The sequence below is a fragment of the Pleurodeles waltl genome, chromosome 4_2 (genome assembly GCF_031143425.1).
Source record: "Pleurodeles waltl isolate 20211129_DDA chromosome 4_2, aPleWal1.hap1.20221129, whole genome shotgun sequence".
NCBI lineage: Eukaryota > Metazoa > Chordata > Amphibia > Caudata > Salamandridae > Pleurodeles > Pleurodeles waltl.
The window spans coordinates 618,981,075-618,994,650 of record NC_090443.1 but is presented as its reverse complement, the minus strand read 5'-3'; the positions used below and the strand labels follow the sequence as shown (position 1 = coordinate 618,994,650).

The following is a 13,576-nucleotide window of genomic DNA, read 5'->3' as shown; positions in this document are numbered from 1 at the left end:
CACCGACTCAATGCGTTATCATCCTGTATTACGGATATTATGGGTTTCGCCAGTCTTGTATGCAGAAATGCTATCCAAGTTTTCTCCTGGTGAATTGGGAATTACCACAGAAATGTTGTACCAATTTCAATACGGAACTTTGACATTCTAGACTGTTTCCTCTGAGCATATACCACCAGGTTTTACCTCATAAAATATTTCCTGGGAAATCGGATGGGTGCCGTGTTACCTCACATTGCAGTCTGCCTACTTAGGTCTTTTCCACCTAAATTGGGACTTCTGAGATCTTTCACATGTGTCTCAGTTTATACACTGAGTGTGTTTTTTTATGAGGAGATGGGTTGCCTTTTGTTCAATTCGGAGGACTTGTTAGCAACTGTTGCTTTTGTCTGTGTTAACACAACACACAAGGCTCTTCGGTTGTTAGTGGATTTTAAGGTATTTGACACAATTCAAAACGATTGTTATGTCTTATCCTGCTGAGCCTATCAACTCGAGTAGCAAACTGTCCCCGGTTTAACATGTAGGCCCTGAATTCTCGTTAGGAGTAACCAGGTAGAGAGATTTCAGGTGGCCCAATTACCATTTCTGACTGGTATCTGTGCACGTGTTTACGCATATTATGAGTTAAACTGGCCAGAACGGGGATACCTAAGCATATACAGAATTACTAAGCATTATTCCACACAATATTCCAATTTCCGTGTGGTTTAATGCATATTTGTACCATCTGCTAAAAGCATTGACTGACAGAGGAAGGAACTGAGGTGGAGCAGTGGACGAGGCTCGGTGGCTGGAGCAGCCAATGCCTCATTCAATTTTACCAGGCAGAATTAGTGGCTGATATGGCTCAATGTCCCTGCTGTTTGCTGGGACCCTGGACCAGTAATGATCAGTTGACGCAGAGCTACAGGCAGGAACTCTGCTCTGCCCGACTCATAATGAGGTACGTGCATTACCTAGGGTGACTACAATCTTTACTCTGCAGAGCCTACTCTTGTCGTTGGAAAAAAAAACACAACCAGCAAAAACAGCAGTAAAACTCAAATTGGTAGTTTATGAAACCTTCCCTTAAGTTCTACCGAGACTTGAAAGTTTCCCACAGTGGCATGTAATTTACATCACTACTAACCTGCAGTTTTCTTTTACATTATGTTGTTGGTTTCAGCACCTATGCTAGTTGACGAAATTGGACCGATTAGCACAATGTATCATTTTTACAGCAATAAGCCTAACTTTATTTCTTAAGCATCTTTGAAGGAAACGACAAGGCATAAATCTAGCACTTTAAATTTCAACAATTGTTTCATAAGAATGTTGGTCTGTATAAACTTTTGAAATGTGCACAGACTTCTAAAATATCACCCATAAATGCAACCATGGTTGTTTACACTAGAAAAGAGCAGGGGATTAGACCACTGCTATTAAGTCCATACATACCAAAATAAAGTGAATTGCATCAGGATGCAGATTTTTTTTTTACTTGTCGGCCTTATAATTGTTTTTTGTTTGCGAATGAGATGAAAGGCTAATATATAAGAGGGAAACCACATCTCTAAATTTTACACATCCTCTTCAGTGCAATTAACTTAGCCTCGCCATATTATAACCACCACTCAACTATTTAGCAAAATATCACTGTGATGCTTTTACTTTGCATAAGCCTTGTTTTTTTTCTAATTTGAACAGGGGTTTTGCCACTTTGTTCACATAAACATGCATGACTTTGTAAGGTACCTCAGCAGGTTAGTGCATCTGCTGCAGTGAGCTGTGGAGGAACTGTAGATTAACAGTCCAAACTCCTGCAGTGCTGTCACAAGCTTTCATCATTGCAAGGCTGATAAAATGCATATCACTAAGGAGGTCTTTTTCATCTAGGTCCCAATTTGGACCATAAAACACCCGATCACTGTTAAACGTTCGACCGGGTTGCTGGTGCTCTTTTCCTCCTATTTTTCCCTACTTGCAAAATAATGAGGGAAAGCAAATGGTACTTACACCTGTTCTGACTAATTTCATACACAGGGGGAGATTCTCAAACATTTTGTGCTTGGTTAGCATCACAAAAGTGACGCTAGCCAGCACAAAATGTTTTTTTCCTGATTCATCTTCCAGTGCACACCTTGTTTTGTGCTGGAAAGTCCCCAAAAGTAATGCTAAGCTGTGCAAAACTCTTCTTTGCATTACTTTGCTTCAAGGAGGTGTTACGTGGGTGGTAAATGGGCCTTCCCATGTGACCACCCATGCTTTTTGATGCTAAACCTTATTCATTAAGATTAGTAGACAGGATTTAGTGCCAAAAGTCAACGCACTGAAAAGCAGACGTTAAACAGAGAAGTGCTTTAATTTCTTCATCCTTTTCGAACTTTGCATTTGTGCTGCACTGTACAGCACACATACAAAGTAGGAAAATGTTTTTCACTTGTCTGTGCATAGTATTTTGTACAGGTAGGACACCTACCTGTAACAAACCTATGCTAGGCTCATGGATACACCCTAGCACGCTAGGGAGTGGGGAGGAGAGGGCCATGTCTATGTGAATATGGAACTCTTCTGCTCTCTCCTTGTCACGCAAAGCAGTGCAGCATTTTTGTCTGCTGCATTCTGTGACACGTTAGAGAATCTGGAGAGCAGTGTTCTTACTTGGATTTTCCCTTACCAGCAGATAGTGGCTTTCGGTGTGTTTTCTTTACAGTCATAAGGGTACGTGCAACCAGCGGCTGTGCCTCCATGAGGGCAAAGGATCATCGCCCTTCCGCTGGAAAGTGTAGGAAATCATGAAAAGTTAAATGGTAATAAAACAATTTTATTACCATTTTATTTTTCAGTCTGGCAAGCAGCTGAGTCTGGGAGGGTGGGGCCGGCAGCATGGAGGAACAGTGGGTACAGTGCACTTCACTTTGAAGTGTGCACTTCACTTTGGCCAGCCTGACATGCACACTTTAACCACTCCATCCCCAGCTGTTTTAGAAGGGCTGGGTGGAGAGAATGTACAGGCCTTCAGGGCCTGATGGAGCATCGGACCAGGATGCTCCAGCCAATCCTGGTCCTGCTCTCATGCTGCCTGAGCAGCATGAGTGTTACCTCAGGATTGGTAGAAGGAATTTGGACGAGGCTTTTGGAGCCTGCTGCCTATGCGGGAGGAGCTACCTAGTGCCTACACGGGTAAGTAAATCTTTATTTCTGTGTTTATTTTAAATTAACTCACTGACAGTCACTGTGAGTAACTCACAGTGCGTTCAATCTCAACTCCAGAGCGCTCAATTGTGGCCCAATATTAACACTGCTTAAAAAGGACCACTATTGAGAGATTTGGCGCTGAGCCTAGGAGCACTGCTGTTTTTTTTACCCGTGCCTGTCAGTGGGTTACATATCCGCCACACCAGTTCTGTTTGCTGCCAGCCGCCACTGCATGCAACACATGCTTATCACTTAAGATGGGCTAGTGTGAAAAGAGGCACAACTACCGTCTACGCCCGATAACACTAGCGACTGGATCAAAAAGACACCGTAAGCGGAGAGAGGTTAATGTGAACAAATGTCAATAAAGCGTTGCTAGAGTTCAGATAATTAGCACTATGTAAAAAATCAGAAAAAAGTTCCACTTTGAGTAAACAACCCTATTTTAGAGTGTGAGATTAACTAAATATTGACTCCCCTGGAACAACATCTAGACGGGTCGTTATGGGAGGACGAAATGCAAATTTCTGTGGTCCATAATGTTTCTTTTATTTTCTTCCCTTTTAAGATAACATGAATGCGAGGAAGCACTGTGAGAAATTTGATTCTCACGAATTGTTTGTATGTAATACTTATTATGCCCATAGGGTGGAGATATCTGCTAAATAATACGAAGAGAGTAAAATAAAAAAAAATGTCCAGTATAAAACAGTTTTCAATGCTGACTTCTCAGTTCCTTTAAATTTAATTTAACTCAAAGTTTGATACATTTTGCCTAGAGCAAATTTTAGATTAGGATACAATCTGTGCTTTGGCATCTGTCAAGCTATTAAATCAGACTTTACGGCTCGTTCATGGACCACGTCTTATGCACACAGCTCCCTAAAGCATAGTTCCTGACCGCCCCCGCCCTCCGCCCTCCTGTATGTAGGAAACGTTAGATCTTCAAGAACTGCATTTTTGTATAAATACCAATGCAGCTTGACGTATTTATAGCTTATGTCAAACATACACTCCATACATCCTTCGGGGGCATTGTTTGATTGCTTAACGCATTTTAACTTTTACATTTTCTTTTTGCTCCAGGGTCAAAGAGGATTGCTTGGACCAAGAGGATCGCCCGGCCCTAGTGGCCAACCCGTATGTATTGTTTGAGGGCACACTTGAGACCTTTTTTATGTAATATTTTTTCATAACTTTTGACAACCTAGTGCATTGTTGTTTTGTCTTTCATTTAAGGGTGTCGCTGGAGTAGATGGCCAACCCGGACCCAAAGGAAACATGGTATGTAGAAGAAAAAAAAATAATATATCAGTGTACTACATAAATTGCGTTTGAGACTGAGCTTTCCTAAAATGTGCGCACGGCTGAGAGAGAATGCAGTGCTGTCTTGAGCAAGAGGTACACAATTGTGCAGCTCTGTATCCTCAACGAGTTGCACTTTGAGGATGTCATCAGCAGAGGTCGCCCCGAATGTCACTTTGCGCAAAGCTTAGAAATGTGCCAGGGGGCAAAGGCGAGCATATGGTGTCTAACATGAGATCTGTTCTCGAGAGATACCTCACATAAAAAATTCTGCATTCCAGGGTTTAGTAACATTTCATGCAACGCAGCTCAGCAAAGGAAGTTGCTGTGCTACGTTCTGTGAAAGAGCGAGAGCTGAACCGCGCCATATTTACAAAGATATGGCGCAGTTTGTCTCTCTCATAATGCTGGCGCACTTGTGGCTGCCTAGCGCTAAGGCAAGCACCCTAGCATCATGTCACAAAGGTGCCTGCATTGTGGTCATAATAGTTTTTGTGCAGGAAGGTGTAACCTCCTGCACAAAGAATATTCTTAGAGTTCCTAGAGGCTTATTGCTATTTGTAAGTGTGCACATGGTGCAGCACACATGCAAAGAGGAAGGAACAAAGAGAAATAAAGAAATGTTGCCGCATTACGCCAGCCTTGGGTCGGCACACTCTTATAGCACAAATCAATGATTACTTTAGTAAATATAAGTTTGTGTCACAATACATGGGTGGATGCTTGGGAACGCCTATGCTCCACCAATGTAACGCCTCCCTGGTGTTAGGTAATGCAATGCAGCACTATGCTTTATATTGCGTTACATTTTTTACAACTCTATGCGAAGCCAAGCAAATTGGACTTTGCCTGGCTATGTAAATATCAAAATTGATTTAGCATCTGGTTGAATACAAACAAATTCAATTCAGATTCAAGATCTTGGTAAATCTTGGACAACATGTTTTACTCTAGGAAAATGATGTGGTTTTACTTCTGCTCATTGTTTACCCTTCCTTTCATTTGACTCTAACTTTTCACACAAAGCCCTGTCATGCTATGTTCATAGATTTGGTTTCGCATGAAGCTGTAAGATATTTATGCTGATTCCGCTTCCATTACATCCACTTTTTATAGGCTAAGAAGAGTTTAGCACTATAAAGTCTAAAGCTCTTTAGTGGTGTGCTTACACCAACTTTTTTGGTGTGAACAAAAAAACCCTCATTCACATGCAAACTTGATGGCTCAGTTTTTGCTGCTTTGTGGAGCAACAGAGGTGGGAAAGAGTAGTAAATCTGTGCTAAAGTGATGTGCGTTGCAGCTCCATGCTCCGTTCATGACCTAGACTGTTACATGCTGAAGTCACAGTGCGCTAAAAAAATATACATTTTTTCACAATAAAGTGTTCCTTATTCATAGATCTGACAAACATAGACACTTTAGATCATTGGAAATCTGTATTTGATTGGGGTTGGATGACAAGTGAAACATGTTTTTGTAGATGAGTGTCCCAAATTGTGTCTGTTTCTTCACTCTAGGGTCCTCAAGGTGAACCCGGGCCCTCTGGTCAACAAGGAATTCCAGGCCCACAAGTAAGATGAAACCTTTTTTCTTCTCTAAACATCAAAGGTGTATGCTATTTTCTTGGCTCATGTATTCAGAATTGACTTAAATTTAGTTAAGTAAATACTAGCTTGCAGATTCCTGCTTATGTTTATGATTCACTCTTATAGTATTCGTTATGAGTAAGCCAGAGGACTCTAGTTATGGGTAACCCAGAGGAAGGTACGATATTTATATTTATTGCACCTGATAAAATCTAACTCACAGGGGTCGGAATTAGGGGAGGACAAAATGTCCTTTTTCCAAAGCATAGTGAGCAGATGCGATACTTAGGGCTAATATGCCATTTTGACATCCAACTCTTAGAAACTGCAAAAAAGTGAGGAATGCAGAAGAATGCCCTGCAAAATAAGAATTATTAATTCAGGGTATTGAAGAATGCAACAATCGGGGAATTCTTTTTCCTCCCTGCACTGTCAGGGGTGAGCCATTGGAATGTTATGTTATGTTAAGATGCTTATATAGCGCATGGCTACCCTAAGGCCTCCCAGCGCTAAAGGACAAATCTCTCTAACTATAGTTGCAGAACAGAAGATCCTAAAACAGGCCGGTTTTAAGTGCTTTCTGGAAATTAAGTTCATGACTGGTTAGCCGAAGGCTGCAGGGGAGGGAATTCCACAGTTTAGCTTCGAGATAAGCCATCCTGGAACCTCCCCATCTGAACTTAATAATAATTAGAATATGTTCACAGCAATGGCTGTTCCCTGACAATGCTCTACAGAGGAACCTTCCCAATGGGGAATCTTGAGTGTAGCACCTGCTTGACAGGAGTATGCTGCAGTCATAGACTTCCCTGCTGGGGAAGTTGCCTTGAAGTGTACTGTGATGCTGTAATGCTTTTAGCTTTAAGGCAAATATACTGCCCAATGCATTTAGCATTAAGGCAAATACACTGCCTAACCTTCAGCACCTCAAAAAACAACCATGCTTTTTTTGTTTTCTCTACCCATGGAACAGCAGAACAGTCCCAACTTGACTCTGCTGCTAACAAAAAACAAAAAACAAGGGAAATTCTAGGGGTTTGCTTCCTGCGAGGGAACTTTACTGATCCCTAATGGCTATTCCATGGGGAATACCATGCAGATTTTGGTGCTTATTCCTGCAGAATCTATATGTTCCTGTGATTACCAGACATATGTCCTCAAGGTAATTCTGTCATGTTTCACCTGCCAAAATGTAAGGTCATATCCAAATGTCATCGCACCCAGTATTCACTGAAGACAGTTACATTCACTTAACTTATACTTCTTACCCCGGGGAAACAGAGGTCTGCACCGTGGTCTGAAAAAAGAGGGATATTTGCCATGAGGGCCTTTGTCTTGCAGGTTTCCAATGCTGCTAAATGCTCTGGGAAAATGGTGTGTAGTGAACACTTGCAATCCCCTTATACTTAACAGGAAAAAACATTCTGCACGTTAATTGCTCTAATTGCTCCGGCGGAAGGGCACACTGCGCCGGCGTTGTGATTAGGCTCATCTTACAGTTCTGAAACCTGAAGAATCCCCGATCAATTAGCAAATCTTACAATAAGTTTACCATTTACTTTGTTAAAGAATCTTTAAATCGTGCGGTGGAATCACTGCAGCTTCCAGTCTGGTGACTGCAGGGCAAGTGATGTCCCGGTTAGGTTTTATTGTAATTAAGAAACGTGCGAGTACATTGATGTGGCTGCTTTTTTGATGTAGTGTTTTTTTCTTTCTAACAGGGGCTTCCTGGTCCTCAAGGCTCCATTGGTCCACCTGGTGAAAAGGTAAGCTATACGTCCAATGTATATTCAAACAGAGGGACGTGTCCCTCTTTGCTTTCGAGTAGGGAGTTGTATTTCCTACTGTAGCACAGATCAGAGAAGCGCTCACGACGGCATGATTAACAATACACGCAAAGTGAAAATTCTGACAGGCATCAGTGAAACCAAAACTACAATGCCGGATGAGAACAGCATTAAATAGTACGTTTTCATTCTAAAGGTTTGCTTTGCCTGCCTCTTCCTCATACATATCTTCTCATTCTGTCTCACTTAGTTCTTCTTCTATTTTCTTTGTGCTCTTCTCTCTTCAGTCATCATATCTTTCTTTGTTAATCTTCTCTTTTCCTGTGTATTTCTGCTTTATTTCTTTCATTTTTTTCTTCAGTCTTTCTGTGTTTCAGAATTTCGTTTCTTTCTTCTGCCACTTTTATTGCTTTCTTTTTCCATTTCTTTCTAGTATTCAGTACATTAATAATACATAGTTTTCCATCTTCAGAGGTCTTTGGGGTTGAGCGGAGAAGTACTTTTCACAAAGTCATTTTACTTTCGTGGTTTTCTTTCTGAGTAGTTCATCCCACTGCCCCTTTGTGCACATACTTTCTTTTCCTGATGCTTCATATTCTTTGGCTCCAGGGGAATTCGAAGACTGAGCATTTTTTGTACCCTAGATCTTCTTCCCTGCTGGGCTGCTGCTGTAGAATGGTTAAATATGTGGCTCATATTCCTCGATCAATCATACCTTTCAGCTGTCAGTAATTATTAAAGACATATCTGTTTAGTTCAGCTCATGCTCACAACGATTGCCCAGTCCCACTTGGTTTGGATGGCATCACTCACAAAATATGACCCATATCTCAGAGTTACAAAACAAGTATGCTGGGAGGTGTCTCTGTACATTTTGACAGACACACTCTTGCTACAACATATGTTTTATTTAGGGGCTTATTCAAAGCTTAGGTGTGGGTGAAATATGTCACAACTTGCTCAAGAAAGAGCAAAAAAACTTTAACCATTCTTCTTATGAAAAGACATTTCTATATTATTTTTGAATGTTGTTTTCAGCAAGGAGAATGCTTTAGGACACTGTCTTGACCTTTTCCTTGGCATTGATAAGTTTGTCCTATCCTAGCTACAGCTAAAATGTGCAAAAAGAGTGACTGCATCAACAGAGGTCTTTCACATTTTATTGTGCTTTATTGCCTACAGCTTTGAGTTTAGGAACTATCAGCTGAATTCACCCTTTGAGTTGCCTCATATTTTCTTACTGTCACTGAAGTTACTATATTCCAAGAATAGCCACTGGGAGCCTAATTCTAAAAGTAGTTTGTGCACCCAAGTTCACCAAATAGACTGTATTCTACCTGTCTAAATTCAATTTTATACTTACATAACACAAGTTTACACTCAGAAGTGGATTTACTCACATGTAATATTACAAGAGTGTGGTGACATTTTAAGCATTAGTGAACCACACAAGGACAGAAGTTGGCATTTCATGGTGTCAACAACTTGGAAAGGTAGCACTTCAAAAATGTGTGGGTATAAAGGAGGGATTTTCTCTATGGGAAACTTTTTCCTACATAGATATTGTTGGACCTGGCTTTTTGACAGGGACATCCCCAAACTTTTTGCCTCCTTCCTCCTATTTTTTCTGACCTGTTGTTGTTGGCTTTTGACCTCTGGGCACTTTACCACTGCTAACCAGTGCTAAAGTGCATATGATCTCTGTGTAAATTGTACTATTGATTGGTTTATCCATGATTGACTATTTAATTTACTTGTAAGTCCCTGGTAGAGTGCACTACATGTGCCTAGGGCAGGTAGATCAAATGCTACTAGTGTGCCGGCAGCACGGGTTGTGCCACCCACCTCAGTACCCCCTTAACCTTGTCTCAGGCCTGCCATTGCAAGGCCTGTGTGTGCAGTTTCACTGCCACTTCGACTTGGCATTTAAAGGTATTTGCCAAGCCTAGAACTCCCCTTTTTCTATACATAAGTCACCCCTAATGTGTGCCCTAGGTAACCCCTAGAGCAGGGTGCTGTGTGGGTAAAAGGCAGGACATGTACTTGTGTGGTTATATGTACTGGTAGTGTAAAACTCCTAAATTCGTTTTCACACTACTGTGAGGCCTGCTCCCTTCATAGGCTAACATTGGGGCTGCTCTCATACATTGTTAAAGTGGCAGCTGCTGATCTGAAAGGAGCAGGAAGGTCATATTTAGTATGGCCAGAATGGTAATATAGAGTCCTGCTGAATGGTGAAGTCGGATTTAATATTACTATTCTAGAAATGCCACTTTTAGAAAGTGAGCATTTCTTTGCACTAAAATCTTGTTGTGCCCTTCAATCCACGTCTGGCTAGGTTTAGTTGACAGCTCCTTGTGCATTCACTCAGACACACCCCAAACACAGGGTACTCAGCCTCACTTGCATACATCTGCATTTTGAATGGGTCTTCCTGGGCTGGGAGGGTGGAGGGCCTGCCCTCACACAAAGGACTGCCACACCCCCTACTGGGACTCTGGCAGACAGGATTGAGCTGAAAGGGAGCTTGGTGCATTTCTTAGAGACTCTTTGAAGTCACCCCCACTTCAAAGGCACAACTTAGTATAAAACAGGGCCTCTGCCCTACCTCATCAGACACTTGCTGGAGAAGAAACCTGAACCAGAAACTACATCCTGCCAAGAAGAACTGCCTGGCTGCTCAAAGGACTCACCTGTCTGCTTTCTACAAAGGACTGCTGCCTTGCTGTTGCCCTGCTGCCTTGCTGAACTCTTGCCTGGCTGTAAAAGTGCTCTCTAAGGGCTTGGATAGAGCTTGCCTCCTGTTCCCTGAAGTCTCAGGACCAAAACGACTTCACTCTTCCTCTTGGACGCTCCGTGCGCTGAACTTTTCGACTCACAGCTTGTTCCGCGGCAAGAAAAACGCCGCACACCGACGCTGATCAACGCGACGCCTTCGGGACGACCGAAACTTTGACGCACGGCCTCGCAAGGACAACGCCGCCCGACTTCCCGGGAGAAATCGACGCGACGCCTGCCGTGAGATCGAAACTTTGACGCACGGCCTCGCAAGGACAACGCCGCCCGACTCCGCAGGAGAAATTGACGCAACGCCTGCCGTGAGATCAAAACTTTGACGCACGGCCTCACAAGGACAACGCCGTCCGACTCCGCAGGAGAAATCGACGCGACGCCTGCCGTGAGATCAAAACTTCGACGCGCAGCCTGCAGAACGACGCGCAGCCGGAAAACAAGCAGGAAAATCCACGCACAGACCCGGGACATCTGGTAATCCCCGCGACCCACAGAAAGAGACTGTCCGCGCGCCGGAAAACGACGCCCGACTTCCCCGCGTGGAAAATAACGACGCAAGTCCGTGTGTGCTGGGGAGAAATCGACGCACACACCCTTTTTCCACGCACCTCTTCCTTTGTGGCCCTCTGAGGAGATTTTCCACCAGAAACCAGGTACTTTGTGTTTGAAAGAGACTCTGTTTACTTTCTAGAGACTTAAGACGCTTTATATCACTTTTCAGTGATATCTTTACAAATTCATATTGCAACTTTGATCGTTTTGACCTGAAGATACCCAGATAAATATTATATATTTTTCTAAATACTGTGTGGTGTATTTTTGTGGTGTTATGCTATGGTGTTGTATGATTTATTACACAAATGCTTTACACATTGCCTTCTAAGTTAAGCCTGACTGCTCGTGCCAAGCTACCGGAGGGTGAGCACAGGCTGATTTTGGATTGTGTGTGACTTACCCTGACTAGAGTGAGGGTTCTTGCTTGGACAGAGGGCAACCTAACTGCCAACCAAAAACCCAATTTCTAACATTGGTGATCAGCGGTGAGGATAGGACTTGTGTTTGTTCAGTGACATACAGTAGCTAAGTATTTCACTACCTACTCACAGTTGAAGGTCAAGTTGATTTTTCATCTTTTTTGGCTCTTGGTTCTCTGATGTCCTCCTGGATATACTATTGATATTTTGGACTTTGGATTTTGGTTCTTGCTGATAAGATCTTATCAAAATGGGATTGTGTACCTACTCATTCTTTGTTCGTACGGACCACCTCACTAAGGCTGACCTAAGGAAGCTTTGCAGAAAATGGGGCCTTCCTGTAGCAAGGAGATCTACTAAGGCGGAGATGCTCCATCACTACATAGTCTGGGGGGAGGAAAGATGGGCAGAGAGAGAGGCAGCAAGAAACCAAATGACTAAGTACCCCTCAGATGAGGAGGAAGACTACTCAGATGAGGAAAGAGAACCAGTGGGAGATGAATGGCTCCTAGCTCTAGAGCGGTGTCTAGAAGAGCTAGATGAGCAGCTTGAAAGGGCTGAGGCAGCAAGTCTCTTAGCCCTGGAAGAAGAAAAGATTGCAGCTCAAGAGCTGAGCTGTAAAGAGCTGAAACTGGAGGCCGGAAGGGCTGAGTCCAGTTCAGATGGTGGCAGCAAAAATCTTGCATCTAGTACTGCTGAAGAAGGGCACAAGCCCAGAGATGTGGTGCCCAACTTGAAGAAGGGAGTTGACACACCCCAGGCAGTTCAAGGGTATGAGGTAGTTCCCGTTATGCACAGGGTCCCTGAGAAGGATTGGGGGACTGGCACAGGGAGTCATATTCCTACTGGGGGGAGGGACACTTTACTGACTCTAGCAGAGAGTGACAGAGAAAAGGGTTCCCCCCTGGTGGACGTCCTGGATATAGAGTGTAGAGACATCCCAGAAGAGTTTGGGTTGAGTGTCAGGGACAGACAGATACTGTCTCACCAGTCTCAGGAGCGTGAAGTAGAGTGCTTTTCCAAGGTTGAGTTACTGGGTGGTTGGGTGAAGGGTACTGTGGTTAATACATGTGAAGGGCAGAGTGATGTAATTGCTGGAGAGCATATGTCTGGTCCTTATTTTCCAGAGCTACGCCAACACCAGGTGGAGTGTGAGTTCTCTGACCCCAGGGAACTTACAATGGAGGCAGACTTCTGGGTGAGTACCAGAGAGTCTGAAGAGGCATTTGGGGGTGCTCCTGAAGGGAGTGGTCTAGGTGGTTCCCAACCGAGTGTGGTGGGAAAGGATTGTAGTGTCCCAGGTAGGTCCCAGGTCCTAGAGGGTTCCATGAGGGAACACCAGGAGGGAAGCCTAGCCTGTACCGTAGGGCCACCTTTTGAGGGAAGCCCCGCAGTGTCAGAAGAACTTGGGGGGGTGACTGTAGCCAGCATCCCAACAGTTCTGGTGTCTGGCAGTACCCCTCCTAGTGAGGGGGTGCAGAAGTCCAGACATAGGGTTGAGAGGGGGTTGCAGACCCCAGTGGAGGACCTTGAGAGTCAGGGGACAGCTCTGAGAGCAGAGCCCCCCAGGAATGACCCAGGTGAAACCGTTTCTGGTTTGGGGGAAACCCAGACTCTGCCGGATGGGCAGAGGTCGGGAGACCTGCGCCAACCAGACTCTTGTGTGGCCCTTGGGGACGGTGTGTCCCTTGTGGGGGGTGAGAGTGCCCCCCAGGAAGTCCTGGCATGCCAGGCAAAGATTCAACCTCAGGGTGGTGACTCTGGGTTGGATACCCAGGTTCAGAGGTTAAACTCTGACCTGGTGGGAGGTAGATGTGCCTCCAAAGAAGTCCTGCTGTGCCAGGCAATTGTCCAACCTCAGGGTGTTGACTCTGGGTTGGATGACTAGGTTCAGAGGTTAAACTCTGACCTGGTGGGGGGTAGGTGTGCCCCCCAGAAAGTCCTGGCGTAC

The 13,576-nt window shown here is 44.0% G+C and overlaps 1 protein-coding gene across 5 annotated transcripts in view; it reads left to right on the top strand.

The window, feature by feature from the left end:
- The window catches only part of COL11A1 (collagen type XI alpha 1 chain), a 360,373-nt gene that overhangs the window by 166,875 nt on the left and 179,922 nt on the right, over nucleotides 1-13,576 (top strand). For all 5 annotated transcript variants that reach the window (XM_069232190.1, XM_069232193.1, XM_069232189.1 and 2 more), the window contains 4 exons: nucleotides 4,267-4,320; nucleotides 4,420-4,464; nucleotides 6,003-6,056; nucleotides 7,793-7,837. In XM_069232190.1, the coding sequence (XP_069088291.1) occupies nucleotides 4,267-4,320; nucleotides 4,420-4,464; nucleotides 6,003-6,056; nucleotides 7,793-7,837 (198 nt within the window). The remainder of the gene's footprint in view (nucleotides 1-4,266; nucleotides 4,321-4,419; nucleotides 4,465-6,002; nucleotides 6,057-7,792; nucleotides 7,838-13,576) is intronic.